Consider the following 17,392-nt stretch of genomic DNA (forward strand, 5'->3'; position numbering starts at 1 on the left):
CTCTTATCAGGGAAGTTCACCTCAGGGTCACTGAGCGCGCATCTCTATTCTTGTAACCCTCGCCGCATGCTTGACGCAGGTCAGCCTCCCTGACACATCTCTGTCGCCTTGCAAGGACGCTGCCTCCCCTATATCGCCTGTCTCCCGCGTGTTTCATTTATCTCTGGTAGACTCGTCACATCTTGTTTTACCGCACTTGCGCCTGATCACCCGCCGCCTGCAGTAGTAGCGTGTCCCTAGCGCACGACATACTGGGCATCATACACTCATCCCCTCCCACCGCTAGAAGTAGTGGTAAACGTCGCAACGAGGCATGAGGCCAACACGACGATAAGGAACACACCGCCCCCAACGCGACGCGTTGATACTATTCCATAACCTCACAATTTATCCTATCTGCCAGACGTCCACGTGCCTTGCCCGAGCACTTGACTCCTCCCATCGCCACTACCGTATACGTCGCGGCACACTTCAGATTACTACACCATGGCTTTCATACAGCAGCACAGACCGCAGCCCGGAAGGCAGATATCCTACCAAGCACCAGAACCCGCAACCGAACCCGCAACTACCTCATTACAAGCCAACAGACCTCTTGATCAATCGGAAGAATGGGTCCTCTTCTCGCCGACCGCGCCTTCTGCTACTACTCGCACACACACCACTTCTACCGACCGAACTCCACGGACAGCTGGTCTGTCACGCTTCAGCGAGTTTGGCTCGCTCGAGACTGCTGCGCGGTCCGAACAAGACGATGGTGCTGGCTCATTTCTTGGGACGGAAGAGGAGCTGGATAGCCTAGATGATGGCCTACACGCGTTCCATGAGCCATCGGAATATGGTGCACCAGTAGGCAGGCTGCAAGAGAGCGGTGATACTGTGCTACCAACCCATGACGGACTGGGCGAGTTCAAGCCGAATGCGACTATGCAGGAACACATGTGGCAGTTCGAGCGACAAAAGCGACGAGCACCCAGGCGGCGATCCAGTGTGCAGCGGCACCTCTCAGTCCTCGACGACCATGAGGATACGAACACGGAACACGAGAAGCGACAGCGCATTGAGAGGTGGAGGCTTGAGCAAAGTAAAGCATTACTGGAAGAGATTGAAAAAGAGACAAGGCGGAGGCGGCGAATGAGCATGGTCAGTACGGGAGCGAGTCGGGTTGATGCGCAAAAGGAGGTGGGCACAAAACCGCCTACTGCACAGTCTGTATCAGACGTACAGAGCGAATCTTCTGAGGAAGGCACGGAGAACCTATCATTGTGGCAGCGGATAACGCGACGGGTGATCAGGGATCTGATCGGCCTGGACGAAGACACACTCTCAGTCATTTTCGGAGAGTCTTTACCCGATGAGGCCACCACGCCTACGCCTGGAACGCCTGCCGATTTCTCAGCAGACAAAGCTCTGCAAGACGCAGGTATCGACGCGTCCAGGTATTCAGATGATACCTGGCAGACGAAGCTGCTTGAGAGGGTAGCTCAGGAGTTGGGAACGTTGGTGAACCAGCTTTCCGAGCACCCAGGAGCTTTCTCTACATACCAACGAACACAATCAGTGCCAGACTATGCAGGTCTTACACCCGTACTATCAAACACGACAGTCGCATCCGAACCCCTATCCTCAAAAACCGCAAGTTCACAACCTACGACCACGTCTCCCGCCTCGGCCCAGTTCGCACCCACCTTTCCCGCGCAGACTTCACACACCTATAGCGAAGCATCATTATGGGGTATTGAAGAAGAACCTACCGAGACCGAAGCCACAACCTCATCACACATCCCTCCTGCCCCCACCACAAACATCGCCGACGAGTTAGCGCGAGAGCGCGAGTATTGGGAACGCGATATTGACGTCAAGATGATCTTCAACTTTCTCATGAAACGCTTCTCCTCACGACGCCCCAGCATTCCCTCGTCTTCGCAAACCATCCCCCCACCACAACCCCTCCGCACCGCCAGCGCTCCTTCCACAACCACAAACGACAACCTGAGCTCCGCCCGCCGAGCAGCCATCATCCGCCAACATCACCCTTTGGTAAACCGGACGACGACCGATAGCAGACTCCCCACGTCGTCCGCGCCTCACTCGAGGGAGTCACGGCGCTTTGCTACATACTACGCGCCCCCGACCGGTGGCAGCAAGACTAAACTCCGGAGTAGCTCTAGTTGCGCCAGTCAGAGTACGAAGAAGAGTAAGAGGAGTGGCGGCTCTTCGAGAAACTACTGGGATCTTGGTGGTAGCGTGGGTAGCGGGAGTGTTGTTGGTGGCTGAGGTGAGATGGAAGATGAGATGAGACGAGGCATGGACGCACGATTACGATTGTTACCCTTTTGGCATTAGAATACCTTTATGAGCATGGCAGTCGCAGGAGCATAGATTATTGGAGTCGGTTTGGATGGCCCTTTTTACATGGCTAGTGTCGCTGCTGGATAGAGCGGCGAAGGAACGGTTTCTACTCTCACCTTGGCTATAAATCAGAATACCACTGTTTAGATCTTTTTCAGCTCAAGTGTATAAATACATTCTAACTCATTGTCATTGTCCTTGGGAGTAGACTCAAGCAAGGGGTCATCGGAAGCCTCATATTTGTAGGCTTCAAGGACCTCTACTATTACAGAGCATGTCATCGCTGGAATCTATTGTAGCAGGCAACGCGTTTACTCTTTCCCTGATTGAGGTGGACAAGTCATCATGTAGCGCACAACGTCACATCACAGCAACACAAACACATGAATACGTCGGTATAGCACCATACTACCCGCGCCAAAGTCAAAGACCCCAGCGCAGACTAGCTGGCACTTGATTGATTCTTCCTATATCCCATCCTCCCCAACCACTACCAACTTCGCGAACTAGCGCGCGAAACGACCTCACGTACGTGTTGACAACGTACTGCGGTCCAACAATTGTTGAAGCTCTGTATATCTACAGCCTGCCCTAGGCCGATCTAGATGAAAAGGAAATCCGCATAGGAAACTTTTGGAAAGTACAAACGGGCTGGTATCATGTGGGTATAGTTGTAATGCCCTGTGGACGCCGTTGAAACACTTGTTGAAAAGGCTCATTTACCCGCCTCCCAAAGATATGCAAATCTTTCTCACTCACTGACTGCGCGACGGACGCATTTGTCGTCGCGTTTATTAACTTTGAAAACGGTTGGGCTGAAGTTGATTCAAGCCCACCTTTATGTCTTAATCAAGGCGTTAGAATTAGAACTTGAGCTCCTTGGGCTTCTCCCATGTGAAGTCCTGGTTGGTGAAGTGACCGTTCTTGGCGGTCTGGAAGTAGATGGGGTTGATGAGGTTGAGCTCCTTGACGATGACACCGGGGCGGAGATCGAAGTTGTTCTTGACAATCTCGACGAGCTCGTCGGAGGAGCGCTCCGAGGTGCCGTAGGTCTCGACGAAGAGGGAGAGGGGCTCGGCGACACCGATGGCGTAGGACAGCTGCACGAGTGCGCGGCGGGCCAGCTTGGCCTGAACCAGAGACTTGGCGATCCAGCGCGCAAGGTACGCGGCGGAACGGTCGACCTTGGAGTAGTCCTTTCCGGAGAAAGCACCACCTCCGTGGGCACCCCAGCCACCGTAGGTGTCGACGATGATCTTACGTCCGGTGAGACCGGCGTCACCCTGAGGACCACCGATGATGAAGAGACCGGAGGGTTGGATCTGGCTATGTTAGTATGCCAGACGGACGTGTGGAAGTTTGTGGACATACGTGGTAGACGGTCTTGTCATCGAGCATCTTCTCGGGGATGACCTTCTTGATGATCTTCTCCTTGATCTCCTCACGGAGCTTCTCGGTGGTAATGTCCTCGCTGTGCTGGGCAGACACGACGACGGTGTCAACGCGGAGAGGGACGACGGCACCGCCATCGTGGGCGTACTCAACGGTGACCTGAGTCTTGGTGTCGGGTCGGAGCCATGGCAGAGAGCCGTCCTTGCGGGCAGCGGTCATAGCCGAGTTCAGCTTGTGGGAGAGGAGGACGGTAAGAGGGAGGAGCTCGGGGGTCTCGTCGGTGGCATATCCGAACATGATACCCTGGTCTCCAGCACCGAGCTTCTCGAGAGCCTCCTCGTAGTGGAGACCCTGAGCAATGTCGGGCGACTGCTGCTCGATAGCAACGAGGACGTTGCATGTCTTGTAGTCGAAGCCCTTGTCGGAGCTGTCATAGCCAATGTCCTTGATGGCACCGCGGATGATCTTCTGGTAGTCGAGGTGGGCCTTGGTGGTGATTTCACCGAAGACCATGATCATACCGGTCTTAGCGGCGGTCTCGCAAGCGACCTTGGAGAGGGGGTCCTCCTTGAGGCAGGCATCGAGGATGGCGTCCGAGACTTGGTCGCTGGCATACAGTCAGATATGTACCGAAGAGTTGTGGGGAAAGTCCCGGCCGGTTTCAGTAGGTGGGGATGCCGTCTATCGCGCCGAGCAATACGTGTCTTGTCGCGCACCGAACAACGGCCCTGAGAGCAATTGAAGGACTGGAAGAAGCGTACGTACCAGATCTTGTCAGGATGTCCTTCTCCGACACTGCAGGAGAAATTAGTATGTCTTACGTGCACCGTTCACTTAGGGACAGACCTCTCGCCTAGAGATATAGAGGTCAGCGTGGTCTCAAGGTAGTTCGCAAATGGGTTATGGGTTATGGGTTATGGGGTACGAACTTGTAAAGAGGAAGGTGGAGTTTCCCTTTCCGTTGATGACAGTCATTTTGGCGGTTGATTTGGGAGGAAGTGAATGGTTTGCTAGTTAGGGCTTTCGACCGACCACGCTCTTATAGAAGGAAGATGAGGATGGTGAGGAGAGGGAATGAGGGGCTAGAAGAAGTGGGATCAGATTTAAGCATGCAGCGAGCTTTGACGTTGGGCAACCTAACTGCCGACAAAGTGAAAAAAAGTGGATGGGGGAGGCAGGGCGGCCGAACCGCAGCTGGGCAGCGTGGGGACGCTATGTCGCCATTCGGCGTGCTAGATCCAACCACACGCGCTCCCCTCATATCCCTCACCGCCCGCCCGCAGAAAAGTGTCCCGCCTCGATTCTGTTAAGCCGAAGTGACGCGCCATAACAACTGAGAGCTCAACCGCGACGATGAGTAAATACGGCACCCTGGTTATGGTATGTGGATCGCTCTTTGGAGGAATATCCTAAACTAACAACACAAGGGCCCTGCGGGTGAGATGCATCTCTGTATAAACTGCACACGAGACATTTGCTGACTTCGTTCACCCATATCAAAGGCGCCGGAAAGAGTACCTTTTGCACCGCTCTAATACAACACCTCCAAAACAGCAAACGCCCCTGCTTCTACGTAAACCTCGACCCCGCCGCCGAAGAATTCGCCTTCGAGCCCGACCTCGACATCAAAGACCTCATCAGCCTCGAAGATGTAATGGAAGAAATGAGCCTCGGCCCCAACGGCGGGCTCATCTACTGCTTCGAGTTCCTCATGGAGAACCTCGACTGGCTGACGGACCCCCTCGAAGAAGTCACCGAAGACTACCTCATCGTATTCGACATGCCAGGGCAGATCGAACTCTACACACACGTACCCATACTACCGGGACTAGTCAAGCACCTCATGACCGGCTCCCTCAACATCCGCATGTGCGCCGCGTACCTCCTCGAAGCGACGTTTGTTATCGATCGGCCGAAGTTTTTCTCTGGTACACTGTCTGCGATGAGCGCTATGATGATGTTGGAGATGCCGCATATCAATATACTGAGCAAGATGGATTTGGTCAAAGGCCAGATAGCGAAACGCGACCTCAAGCGCTTTGTTGATGTCGATGCCGATCTCATTGAGGACGATCCTGCGCGCAAGAAGCATACACCAGAGGAGGAGAGGCAATACAAAGACCCGGCGTCGACTGAGAGTCTTATGAGCGGGTCATCGTTTCATAAGCTCAACAAGGCTGTCGCGGAGCTTATCGATGGCTTCAGCATGGTCTCGTTCCTTAAGCTGGACGTACAGGACGAGGATAGTCTCGGTGCGGTGCTGAGTTATATTGACGACGCGATTCAGTTCCACGAGTCGCAAGAGCCCAAGGAACCGAAGGATTTGGAAGTCGAGTGATTTTCACATCCCAACGTGTTTGCATTGAAGGTGTTTTGGCTACGGTAGGCATGTCTGGCATTTGCGGGCGTTTACGAATTACGATGGTTGGAGCATACATGGGCGGTGGGGGAGACGGACAACACGAGCAGAAATACGATACCCAATACAAAGAACAATCACGAGTATTCACCTAGTGCACTACATTGATCAGAATAATACGAGATACACCACTGCATGTACGGACGTACGTATGTTCGGGGCAAACGGCTTATTTGTATAGTATTACCCGAAACACGGCGTATTATGTACCCCTCGCATCAACGTACAGTACGGTGCAGGTGGTAAGCCAGCACAAGGCCTCGGTATCTGCCTCCTGTATACGTGTATGTCCGGATCATAACCTGGCGCAATCTAACGAACGACTCCCAATAGATTCTTGTCGTCGTCCGGCGGCTCGGGATACGTTCGGAGCCGCGCGGTGCTCGACTGAAGCGATGAGAAGACGGTGCCCGTTTTCCCTACTCTACGCTCCGCAAAGATACATCGTTGTGCGTTAGCGCCGCCGTTTCCGACCCCTTTTTGCATGGTGTTAGCCTTCTTTATGCCAACTCATGTGTAGGATCCGTGGCATCCGCGGCTCAAGGCATCGGTGCAGTGAGCTTGCATCACGCATCCTCACCTGCGCCGGCTCCTGTCACCACTAGCCTGCTGCGCAGCCTGCTGAGCGGCCTCGTGCCCCAGCTCACCGCGCAATGCCTTGAGCTTAGCCTCTACCTCTTCCTTCTTCTTGGCCTCCTTGTCTAACTGTCTCTCCACATCCTCCATCTTCTGCTTGAAGAAGTCCTGTAGCGCCTGCTCTTGTTCTTGACTGAAAGGAACCTCGTCGGCTCCCTTCTCCGGTAGCTGTGCGCTGCGCTCGCCGTTGGGCAGACCGCGTCTGAGCCTGCCGTTTGCACCGAGCGAGGCTTTCTTAGAGCCGCCCTTGCCGGCGGGTATGAGGTAGTTCCACTGGTCTTCCGATGTGAGGGCGTCGAAGAGGGCTTCGGTGGGTTCGTTAAACTGCACCACTTCGAGGAACTCGGAGCGCACGCAGCCTGTCCGCTCTTGCTCTGCTTGCATCTTCTCGTCGCCGTACTTTTCCAGTTGCAGGAAATGTTGCCGATATTGCGCCTTCTCGCCGGAGATGGGCTGGAAGTGCAGCCTTATGTCGATGTTGAAACCTCCCCATCCTGTTTCTGTCACCTCGAACGGCGGCTTCTCGACCATGCGCAAAGGGTTCTCGTATGTGTTAAATATCTTGAACGATACTTTGTTCAGCCAGGCTCGGATGTCGGGGTCGCCGTCGGGTACGCGCACGTATACGGTCCAGCGCTTCGTGTGGTCGTCGGGTACGCCCTTAGGGCGGTCGGGGTGGCCTACTGGAGGCAGCTGCCAGGCTTCGGAGCCGATAACTGCGCGGAATGAGCAAAATGTTCGGCGCATGGGTTGTACTGCGTCTTACTGAGGTTGCGACTGATGCGCTTGTTCTGCCCATCATCAGTATGCGCCTACAGCTGTATCGGAGCGGCCGACTTGCCTTGACGCGCTTATTTGAGGCGGGCGCAGGCATCTTGAAGTCGTGTGGAATGGAATCAGCAGACACGGTCTTGTATGTTTTGTGAAGTGGTTTGCGCAAATGATAAAGTCGTGTATTCCGTCAAAGGTCGAGCTACGACTGGCACCGATATGCAGGCACGCAGGCTAACAGCTAATCCTTGTCAGCCCGCCCCGCCTACTTGTCCTGGCCCTTTCCACCTCCCTTCTCGTCTCTCGTCCTTTGATTGTACAGTTTCTCTTGCTTTCCAGCATTCGGCTTTCCCTCGATCCTGTCCAGCGAGTCCTCGATCAGCCCAATGTGACCGCGCAATGTTCCTTCTATCTCGTCCAAGCGCGCCTCCTGCTCCTCCTCCATGTGGTCCAGCTTCTTCGTCACCCGAGATCCTGTAGAATATAACGGTTAGAACAACAACATTACGCGCTTTATACTAGGAGTGGGATTGAAGGGGGTGTGCCGTACCAAGATATGTCGCGAAGCCGGCTACAACGGTGAGGTTCGTGCCTACGAGGACTAGGTCGTTCTTGAAAAGGTTTCTGAAGGCCTGCATGATAGCTTGACGTATGAATATCGGTTTCGTCTAGAAAGATGCGAAGTACAAGCCGGCGATCACACTACCATATTGCATTTGGCTCTGGAGGAGGGCTCCCGTACGCTAATATGGAGCGTCATGACGACATGGACTTTCTTTCTACTGGTCAGAACTGCGGCTGTGACGTGCATCATAATGCCGTAGTGCTAATAACAGGTTCATCCTGTCTAATCCATATGTATGTCTCGTTGAAATACGTCTTGACATGGAGCAACGACGCGACGTATATGCAAGACGCGGAGGTGAACAGCATCTCCGCATATCCCTGTTCGATCTTACGCGACAGACGCGAAGTGGAGTGACATCAGCACTCGTCCCTTTCCATCAGCCATTGCTCTAGCAGACAACATTTTGACCATTTGTCTGATCAACCACCACACAACACAACAATGGCCTCAACAACAGCACAAGCTGCAAAGAAAAAACTCGTGGTATGCGGTGGCAATGGCTTCTTGGGTATGCAATTGAGGAAATCCCCCGAGCTAGCTCGAGCGATAGCTTTACACCAGCACGACAGCTAGCTAATGTAGCAAACAGGTAGCCGGATATGTAGAGCAGCAGCACACAGAGGCTGGAGCGTAACTTCAATCTCGTATGCCTATACCGACCTCCCCGCTCCATTCCAAGCCTCTATTAACACCCTCCCAGACGCTCCGGCACACCTCACTGGTCCTCCGTCTCGTCGTCGCAAACACCACCCGACTGGTCCGAAAAGGTCTCATGGCAAAAAGGCGACATCCTCGACCCAGAATCCTACACAAAGCACCTCGAAGGCGCAGATGCCGTAATACACAGCATGGGCATACTGCTAGAAGCCGACTACAAAGGCGTAGTCAGCGGAAGGGAGAGCCCGATCAAAGGACTCCAGCGCGCTTTCAGCAGCACCAAGGCCGGAACACAGAACCCGCTTACAAGAAAGGAGGGCGAGAAGTTAAGGTCGCAGGAGAGTGATGGTCAGCTTACGTATGAGATTATGAATCGGGATACTGGTATGTTGGCAAAGGCATTGCTGTTGCTTTCTCAATTGGCGCAAATGACTAACTATTGTGTGTGAACAGCCGTGTCCCTAGCCCAGGAAGCCTCAACCCGCAAAGTCCCAACCTACCTCTACATCTCCGCCGCAGCAGGCACACCCATCCTCCCCGCACGCTACATCACAACGAAACGCGAAGCCGAATCCCTCATCGCATCTACCTTCCCTACCATGCGATCGATCTTTATTCGCGCACCCTTCATGTACGATAGCAGCCGTACATTCACACTACCTATCGCGGCAGCGGGCGGTGTGGCTGCCATGATAAACAGCGCGGTTGGAGGAAGGCTGACATGGCTCATGGGTGCAGGTGGCATTAAACCTCTGAAAGCGGATCTGGTGGGTGAGGCGGTTGTGGAAGCATTGGAAGATGAGGATGTTAGGGGTCCGGTTGAAGTACCGGAGATTGAGAAGCTGGGAACGAGGGCTTGGAGGAAGAACATGCTATAAGGCAGACGAAAGATATGGATAATTTATGGAATGATACTCGATTCATACTACCTCAACAACTTCAATCGCATCTATCTAGCATACTGGGGTAGACTCTGAACATTTGTGCTCGACAAGGTCTGCTACAAAGCAGTTTCCCTTTCTTGAGCCGTGCCCAAGACCCTGGCCTGCACATGGTAGCATGTACCCTAAGGTGGCTGTGGATCAGGTACGACTCAGGAGAGCTGGACTTCTGCGTAGTGGGGTCGAAGCAGCGCTATAAGATGGCTGTTCAGGCTCTAGGATGACCCTTCTGCAATAGCCTATTAGGCTTCTTCTCTTTATGCTCCTTCTTTATGTCGCATGCGAACTAAGACATGCACCTGAATACAGTGCTGTCCTCATGCTCTTAGACAATCCGCGCGATCGCGAAAACACTGCAAGGCCAGATAATACCCAGGCTCACTTCTTCTTATGCCCACCCCCATTCACCAACTTCTTCTTCATATGCTTAGGCATCTTCTCCTTCCTCTTCTCGCGCTTCTCCTCCTTAATCGCCTTCTTATGCGCCACCTTCTCGTCATGATCGACATGCTTCTTTCCACGGCTGGGGCCCTTGTCGAAGATACTCTGATCAACCTCAGATCCAGAGCTACCGTCGTCGGACTCGGCATCTGAAGCATCAGAGCCGTTGTTAACAACGTTGTCGGCAAGGAGGGCTTGGTAGGGAAGGTCGGAGGCACCACCGGCGTTGACGAGCTCGGCGTCACGTTCGATGTCGTAGACTTGTTCGAGGGTTTGCGGGATGTATTGGTTGCGGAAGACGTCGTCGTCTTCTTCCTCTTTCTTCCGTTCCTCTTCGGTTAATGGCTCTTTGCTTAGGAGGCTGCGGATACTCTCTTCCATCTGCGTCTGCTCCTTGACGGTCTTGGCTCCTGCCGCGCTCGTAATGTAGGCATATGCCTTGCGCTCACTCAGCGTCTCGACGTTGCGTGAGCGGAAGAAGTCGGACACGTTCTTGACATCCATGCGCAGGAATTCGAGAGAGCGAGGATGGTCGTGCTCGACGGCTTGCGAGACATCGATGATCCACTGCTTGCCCTCGTGGTACAGAACGTTGTACTCGCTCAAATCTGCGTGTACAAGACGACATGTCTGGTACATGATGCGCATGTACGCCAGCATCTCGAGATATAGGCTTGTCCACTTCGCGTCCTCTTCATCTGCGGTAAGGCCCTCGAAGCGCACATCCTTCAGACGGGGCGCTGCCTTGCCTTTACGGTCGCCCACAAAGCCCATGACAAGAACGTGGTTCCGCAGCGCATGAGCCATTGGTGATGGAATGCCTGCATCGTGTATCCTGGCCAGATTCCTGCGCTCCTTGTCTGCCCACATCCGTACCATGGCGCGGTTGTTACTCTTGTTGTATCCCTGCCTAAAGCGGAACTCGCCCTCAACGTACTTTGCGCGGTCCTTGAAGACAAGGATGGACGTCTTGTACACCTTGACGGCACGGTGGATGGGGTCGGCGTCCTCTTCTGCGCCTTCCGTCATCGCATGATATACGTTGGCTTCTTTGCCCGTGGAGATGACACCGTGAATCTCTGAGATTACGCCGCGGTTTATGAGTTGCAGCAGGATCATCTGCGTCCTCCGATCCAAAACTTGTTCGGTTGTCGCGCGGTCCGCCTTGTCCTTGTCCCTTGCGTTGCCTCCAGATGCACCCGTCATGCGCCCGGTGAGGCGAATCTTGCCCGCATGCTTCGCGAGGGAGGCGACTTGGTCGTCGATGGAGGCATTTGTGTTGGCGGACGGCTTCTGTGGATTCGACTTGGGCTTGTGATCGTCTGGGATGTTCGTATCGTTTAGCTTTCGCTGGCGGTTGTAGGCTTTGGTGAAGTCGTGGTGGTCACCCGATATTAGTTCTGGCACTATCTCGTCTTCGTCTTCGAAAAGGTCGTCAATCTCGTTATCGTCATCGTTGGTAGGCGTTTCGTTTGTGACAGGCTTTTCAGCCTGGTCAACTTCTTCATGCTGTTGCTGTGGTAGCTCTACTCCTCCGTCGGTGGTGGCCATTTTGGTTGTATGTGGAATGTTTACAGGTTCTGAAGGATCGGCATGGGCATGTATATTTCGTCACACGTGAAATTCGAATAATTCTGCCACCGAGGGGCAACGGCGGGGCGAGCCTTGGAAGGCGGTGTAGCGACGAGTCACGTGCCGATAGTGAGCCCTGCCCATGGGCGCAAGTGAGCTTCGGCTTCAGTTGTGAATCTTGGTAGCCAGAAAAAATCAAGTGAAAAGCTTACTAGCTATTTCTGGGTAGCGCCCCGTTTACACCTGCATCTCACTTGTCTGGCACCGGGCGTCGGAGCGACTGCGCCGCCTACCAAACTGCACCTGTCAGACATGCCCCTTTGCAACCTCTCCGCGCGTCCGATGCGCCGACATGTTTGCAACCGGCCGTTGAAGAGACGTCATTGATAGACGGATGATCGCCAAGATTAGATAGGAGAGCGCGCATCGCTCCAGCTGTCAGGGCTGCCCAGGTGCGCATCGCAATGACGGGAAACGTCAATCCCTCCCACTTGCTGGGCGCAGCGGCACAGCCACATCCACGCAGCCGGCCAACTCCCAAAGCATAAGAATTAGTGGCTGGGAAGAAGAAACATGAGCCAGATGATGCCAGGCACTTCTCCATTCTGATAGGCGCCTGCGGCGTCGCCGCCATAACGGGCTCCGCGGCTCGACTATCCTGACACGCCCTAGTCTCCACAGACGGCTGGTGAAACACTTCAGGAGAGCCATCACAACCATTCAGGTCTACGCAGCGCTTGAACTGGAGACATGTTGCATGGGCTTGAGAAGCCGCATGGACTTCGGCCGCTGGCCGCTGATGCGCGTCCTGGCGCGCAGGGGAGATTGCTTCGTATAGCATTTCGTGACTTTTAATAGTCGGTGCTCCTCTGACACGCAGCACTGGCCTGCACTCTTTGTCTAACCTTTCATACATCACACTCTCTCAGTCGATTCTCTGGACGCAGGTCGACCTCAGTCACTACATTCTTTTCAACGCTCGCTTGCGAAGCACTACATTCCTTAACACCATTCTACGCATTGTTGACATTGTGTCTTGCGTGTGAAACGACTCCGTACAGCACATCTCGGACAGCTACTTCTTTTTGTCTTATCAACTTATCTCGAACAACTAGACTTTACCGAGATATCCACCATGCGCTTTTCCACATACACTACCGCGAGCGTGCTGGCTGCTCTAGCCACCGCTCAGACCTTCACTGATTGCAACCCCATGGAGAAGAAGTGCCCCAACAACCCTGCCATGCCGCAGAATTGGGAAACCGACTTCACTGCCGGAAAGGACGCTATCAAGGGATGGAAGCAGACTGCCGGTTCCCTGAAGTATGGACCCGAGGGCGCTGAGTTTACCGTTGCCAAGAAGGGTGATGCTCCCACCATTGGATCCGAGGCCATGCTTCACTTTGGATACGTTGAGGTCGTCATGAAGGCAGCTCCTGGCGTCGGCATTATTTCCTCCATTGTCCTTCAGTCTGACAACTTGGATGAAGTCGACTGGGAATGGATTGGTGGAGTAGACAGCCGTGTTCAGCAGAATTACTTCGGCAAGGTATGTGGACACGAATTGTACTTGTTTCTTTAAGAAGACTAACATCAGCCAGGGCAACACTACTACCTACGATCGCATGATCGAGGCCGATGCACTAAACAACCAGAACGAGTTCCACAAGTACGCTCTCAACTGGACTTCTGAATCGCTCACCTGGATTGTTGATGACAAGCCCACCCGTACCTTGAACTTTGCCGATGCCAACGGCGGCAAGAACTACCCCCAGACGCCCTGCAATGTTCGTCTCGGAAACTGGCCAGGCGGTGACTCCAAGGATGAAGGCACTCGCCAGTGGGCGGGAGGAAATGTCACCTACGATGATGCGCCCTTCACCATGACCGTCAAGAGCATCAAGGTCATCAACTACTCGCCCGGCAAGGAATATGAGTGGACCGACAAGACCGGCGATTTCAAGTCTATCAAGGTCATCGATGCCGGTAACACAGAAGGTGCTCCTGTGAACAGCGTAGCCATCGAAGACTCGGCTGCCGCTACCGGAGCTCCCATCGAGTCTGGCATCGACGCCCCAGCCGCCACCGGTGGTTCTGACAGCGGTTCTGACTCCAAGCCCTCCGGTGCATCCACCACCTGCACAGAGAGCGACGCAGCAAAGCCCACACCTCCCGCTGTCCCAGCAGGCGGCAACGGCGGATCCGGCTTCAACTACCCCACCGGCGGCGCCGCTGTCCCCCAAGAGTCAGGCAGCCCTGACTCCCTCACCGGCAGCGACAGCGAAGATGAGCCTTGCGAGTGCGGTACTGCTACTGTCACCGTCACCGGCGCTCCCCCAGCAATCACCAACGCACCACCCGCCACCTTCACGACTGAGTACCCTGCCGTGCCCATCTCCAGTCTGATCACTTCCGCGGCAGCTTCATCACCTCCTTACCCCACCGAGTCTGGTCTGGAGATCGACACGAGGTCCGCACCTGGTGTCGTTGTGCCATCAATTGCGCCTACCGGTGCGCTGCCCCAGCCCTCTGGCAACGCTACCTTCTCTGCCCCACCATCGCAGTTCACTGGTGCGGCGAGCCATGTCAAGGCGGGTGGTCTTGTTGGTGCTGTTATGGGTGCCGTCTTGCTTGCGTTCTAAATCGCTTGACGGAAGTTCTGATGATATAGGAAAATATATGCAAGGGGAAAATACGTTGGTTGTAAATATTATTTCTGCGGTAGAGCGTTCGATACGCACACTACATTTTTGACGACAAAGACATGTTTTGATCAAAGTCCTTGGTCCGTTGAAGGTGAATTCTTAGGGAGAATCGCTACTAAACTTTGCCATGCGTGAGATACTACCGATAGAACTTGTCCTTCCTAGCCGGCTTTCCATCCATAAGTCCAATCCTCCCTACATCATCATCAGGATCCATATCTGCCACAAAACCCGGAATCTCGTGCAGAGCTTCGCACTCTTCAATATCAGCAATCGTAGAAAACCGTTGAAGCTTCGCTCGGTACGTCTGCTGCAACTCGGCCCCAAGCCTGAAGACTGTATGCCCATCCAGAATCGCGCTCCATCGTCGCCGGAAGCCATAGACAAGGCAGAGTCCTGAGCTGATCAAGGCCCACAATCCGAATAAAGCCACAGGAACAGCGGCTGGCATGACGCCCGGTCCAATTACGGTGCCAGCGACAAAAGCCGTGAGGTCGGGGACGTGTGACTTGAGGCTTGTTCTGTTGATTCCGATGAAGTCTCGACCGTCATTGTACATGAGCTTGATGGCGTAGGTGGAGTAAGCTTGTAGAAGTACCTGTCGAAGTTGGTCGGCTTGCAGATATTCGAGTTGAGCAATAGCTCTCAAGTTGCCAACAGCAATCTCTGCAGCATTCACTATAGATGTGTCAAACGGTGACGGTAGGCCTATCGATTCAAACAGCCATCTCAGCCAACCATCGTCTTTGATGTTGAGTGTACACGCGAGTGTTTCTGCGCCAAAGCGTTTCGCACAATCATTCTTTAGAGTAGGTACCGGAGTGTCGCTCCGTTGGAAGTTGGAGTAGGTAGATCGCACGCCGTCGATGTCTGCTGAGCCTACACTGCTGCTTGACGTACAGGATGCACCAATAGCTTCGAGTTTCTTACCATAAACATTGACGTACTCACCAGTCAGCGACTCGATATTACGGATGATGGTGCTGCCCATAGAAACTAAAGACACGGGAAGTGTCTGCCACAACAGAACCTCAAAAGTAGTCTTGTATTCGATTCCGGGATACGGTTTTGAAGGATCCTCTTGCAGATCATGGTAGCAGTAAGACGTTGGTGGGTCTTCCCTCTCAATAGACCAACCGCAGGGTGGTTCGTCGTTTGAGCCTGTTGGTGGGGACAGGGATTGATACGCAGTCTCTATAACTCCACCGATATCTATAGCCCAACTCAGTAATCCGGGATCGAATCGTCCAGCGAAATTCCATCCGGACACTCTCTTTACCTCCACGAGGGTATTGTTGTCATGGAGGCGGTATGACTTGTACTTGAATCGGTCATCATCGTCGAAACTGGAGCTACACCAGGGACGTATGTCGGTCTTAACGGGAAGGCTGATGTTGGAGATTCGTCGATGGGAGGATCCTCATCCGCACTTCGCGCCGTTCCTGTTTGTTCGAAATTACGAAATATCTTGTTGCTTCGCCAGACGTCTGTTGAGAATCGACGGTCTTTTAAGAGAACGAAGTCAGACAATTCGTCTACGATGTTGCAGTCGTAATGTAGCAACAGACCCCAAGCTTTTCCTTCGATAGGAGTTTCACCTTGAGCGGTCAAAAATACTTCTTCGACGCTCTCAGTGTTCGGCAGTATCACGGGGATATTCTTCAAAAACTCCTTCTTCGATCGATTGAAGTTCTCAGGTGTATAAACAGCACCGTGTCCGAAAACACGTGCGCCGATGTAGGATCCTCTAGACGGCCTACGACCCCCAGGGTCGGCGTTGAACGTCGATTGAACGAATCCGGTAACATCCGCTCCTTGCCCTGGCTTACCATGAAGGAAACCACTGGTCATCTCAAGACAAAGACCTGATAAGGGCCAAGCGACGAAGACAACCACGCTTGGAAGTGCTAGAACGAACCACAGCCGAGAAGGGATCTTGCTACGCTGGTTGCGCGCCCTGCGTCTTTGCACAACCCATTTGATTGCTTTCATCCAGCCCCCAGGGCCAGACCACGTGTTGTCAGCATGCAACATAAGACGCATGGCATCTTCAACTCTCCAGGTTCGTTCCGTAAGCATGCCAGCCTCTGCGCCAGCCAGTCCGTAGAGACTTAAGCTCATCCCGATCACCCCCGCGACGAACCAACCGTAGAAGACCCATTTGGCACCCGGCGGTCCAAAGGCTGCTGTCGAGTCGGGGTGGAGTGAGGCGAGGTAGACGTGCCAGATGGTGATGAAATAAGATACTACGATTACCAGTCCAAAGATGCCGACTATCGTGCAGAAGTAAAAGCAGCGAAGAGGTTGACCGAATGAACCGAGGCCCGCTTCTGGCGAGATATTAGAATCCGCACCATCCATATACTCTGAGGTGAGACTGGCTGCGTGGTTTTGCAAATAGATTTCGGACGGGTGATCAACCGCACCCGCACCAGAACTCTGCGAGTAGCCGTTGACGCTCTCATTCTGGGGGTATGATTTGACGTTGCCATTGTGTTGATGTTGAGTACTTTCAAGGTTCTGTTGGTGATCGTATTCTGAGGCGAAGCCGTGCTCAGAGAGCAGGCTGACTGGGGAGACCTCAGTCGTGAGCCCCTGCGGTCTGCAATTGTCAGTCACAAACCCAGGTCTCATCGCAGAACGAAGCTTACCGGTACTCGGACTCATACTCCTCCATCTCCCAAGCAAGGGCTCCAGGCACACCGAGTAAGCTGTAACGTTGAGAACTCATGTCGACCAGACGGCGAAGATGAGACGCAAACTTTCGCAGTAAAGTGGGAAGTGGCAGGGGCTGGACAGCGAGCCATCTTGTATATGAGGTGCATTGCTACCCGTTTCTTTGGCATCGCGGTTTCATCCTTGTGATGTTGCACAAGGC

General features: G+C 53.7%; 9 protein-coding genes across 9 annotated transcripts; 4 read left to right on the top strand and 5 right to left on the bottom strand.

The window, feature by feature from the left end:
• Nucleotides 1-486: 486 nt before the first annotated feature.
• On the top strand, nucleotides 487-2,277 carry J4E86_000131 (uncharacterized protein; the record flags this gene model as incomplete). The annotated part of the gene is made up of 1 exon (XM_051440707.1): nucleotides 487-2,277. One exon carries the CDS (start codon nucleotides 487-489, stop codon nucleotides 2,275-2,277), a length of 1,791 nt encoding a protein of 596 aa, XP_051306878.1.
• Nucleotides 2,278-3,215: 938 nt separating this feature from the next.
• Nucleotides 3,216-4,719, bottom strand: J4E86_000132 (uncharacterized protein; the record flags this gene model as incomplete). Its single annotated transcript, XM_051440708.1, has 4 exons — nucleotides 3,216-3,674; nucleotides 3,724-4,351; nucleotides 4,506-4,539; nucleotides 4,674-4,719. The coding sequence occupies 4 exons, from the start codon at nucleotides 4,717-4,719 to the stop codon at nucleotides 3,216-3,218; spliced, it is 1,167 nt and encodes a 388-aa protein (XP_051306879.1).
• A 378-nt stretch (nucleotides 4,720-5,097) lies between these two features.
• On the top strand, nucleotides 5,098-6,082 carry J4E86_000133 (uncharacterized protein; the record flags this gene model as incomplete). Its single annotated transcript, XM_051440709.1, has 3 exons — nucleotides 5,098-5,124; nucleotides 5,172-5,181; nucleotides 5,247-6,082. 3 exons carry the CDS (start codon nucleotides 5,098-5,100, stop codon nucleotides 6,080-6,082), a joined length of 873 nt encoding a protein of 290 aa, XP_051306880.1.
• A 657-nt stretch (nucleotides 6,083-6,739) lies between these two features.
• Nucleotides 6,740-7,673, bottom strand: J4E86_000134 (uncharacterized protein; the record flags this gene model as incomplete). The annotated part of the gene is made up of 3 exons (XM_051440710.1): nucleotides 6,740-7,515; nucleotides 7,566-7,590; nucleotides 7,647-7,673. The coding sequence occupies 3 exons, from the start codon at nucleotides 7,671-7,673 to the stop codon at nucleotides 6,740-6,742; spliced, it is 828 nt and encodes a 275-aa protein (XP_051306881.1).
• Nucleotides 7,674-7,835: 162 nt separating this feature from the next.
• J4E86_000135 (uncharacterized protein) lies at nucleotides 7,836-8,208 on the bottom strand (the record flags this gene model as incomplete). The annotated part of the gene is made up of 2 exons (XM_051440711.1): nucleotides 7,836-8,044; nucleotides 8,121-8,208. The coding sequence occupies 2 exons, from the start codon at nucleotides 8,206-8,208 to the stop codon at nucleotides 7,836-7,838; spliced, it is 297 nt and encodes a 98-aa protein (XP_051306882.1).
• Nucleotides 8,209-8,639: 431 nt separating this feature from the next.
• On the top strand, nucleotides 8,640-9,733 carry J4E86_000136 (uncharacterized protein; the record flags this gene model as incomplete). Its single annotated transcript, XM_051440712.1, has 4 exons — nucleotides 8,640-8,706; nucleotides 8,788-8,842; nucleotides 8,899-9,239; nucleotides 9,309-9,733. 4 exons carry the CDS (start codon nucleotides 8,640-8,642, stop codon nucleotides 9,731-9,733), a joined length of 888 nt encoding a protein of 295 aa, XP_051306883.1.
• A 441-nt stretch (nucleotides 9,734-10,174) lies between these two features.
• J4E86_000137 (uncharacterized protein) lies at nucleotides 10,175-11,788 on the bottom strand (the record flags this gene model as incomplete). The annotated part of the gene is made up of 1 exon (XM_051440713.1): nucleotides 10,175-11,788. One exon carries the CDS (start codon nucleotides 11,786-11,788, stop codon nucleotides 10,175-10,177), a length of 1,614 nt encoding a protein of 537 aa, XP_051306884.1.
• Nucleotides 11,789-12,944: 1,156 nt separating this feature from the next.
• J4E86_000138 (uncharacterized protein) lies at nucleotides 12,945-14,451 on the top strand (the record flags this gene model as incomplete). Its single annotated transcript, XM_051440714.1, has 2 exons — nucleotides 12,945-13,358; nucleotides 13,411-14,451. The coding sequence occupies 2 exons, from the start codon at nucleotides 12,945-12,947 to the stop codon at nucleotides 14,449-14,451; spliced, it is 1,455 nt and encodes a 484-aa protein (XP_051306885.1).
• A 202-nt stretch (nucleotides 14,452-14,653) lies between these two features.
• J4E86_000139 (uncharacterized protein) lies at nucleotides 14,654-17,245 on the bottom strand (the record flags this gene model as incomplete). The annotated part of the gene is made up of 3 exons (XM_051440715.1): nucleotides 14,654-15,866; nucleotides 15,896-17,116; nucleotides 17,166-17,245. The coding sequence occupies 3 exons, from the start codon at nucleotides 17,243-17,245 to the stop codon at nucleotides 14,654-14,656; spliced, it is 2,514 nt and encodes an 837-aa protein (XP_051306886.1).
• Between the last annotated feature and the right edge of the window lie 147 nt (nucleotides 17,246-17,392).

This window comes from Alternaria arbusti, assembly GCF_024043155.1.
Source record: "Alternaria arbusti strain BMP 1465 chromosome Unknown scaffold_1, whole genome shotgun sequence".
NCBI lineage: Eukaryota > Fungi > Ascomycota > Dothideomycetes > Pleosporales > Pleosporaceae > Alternaria > Alternaria arbusti.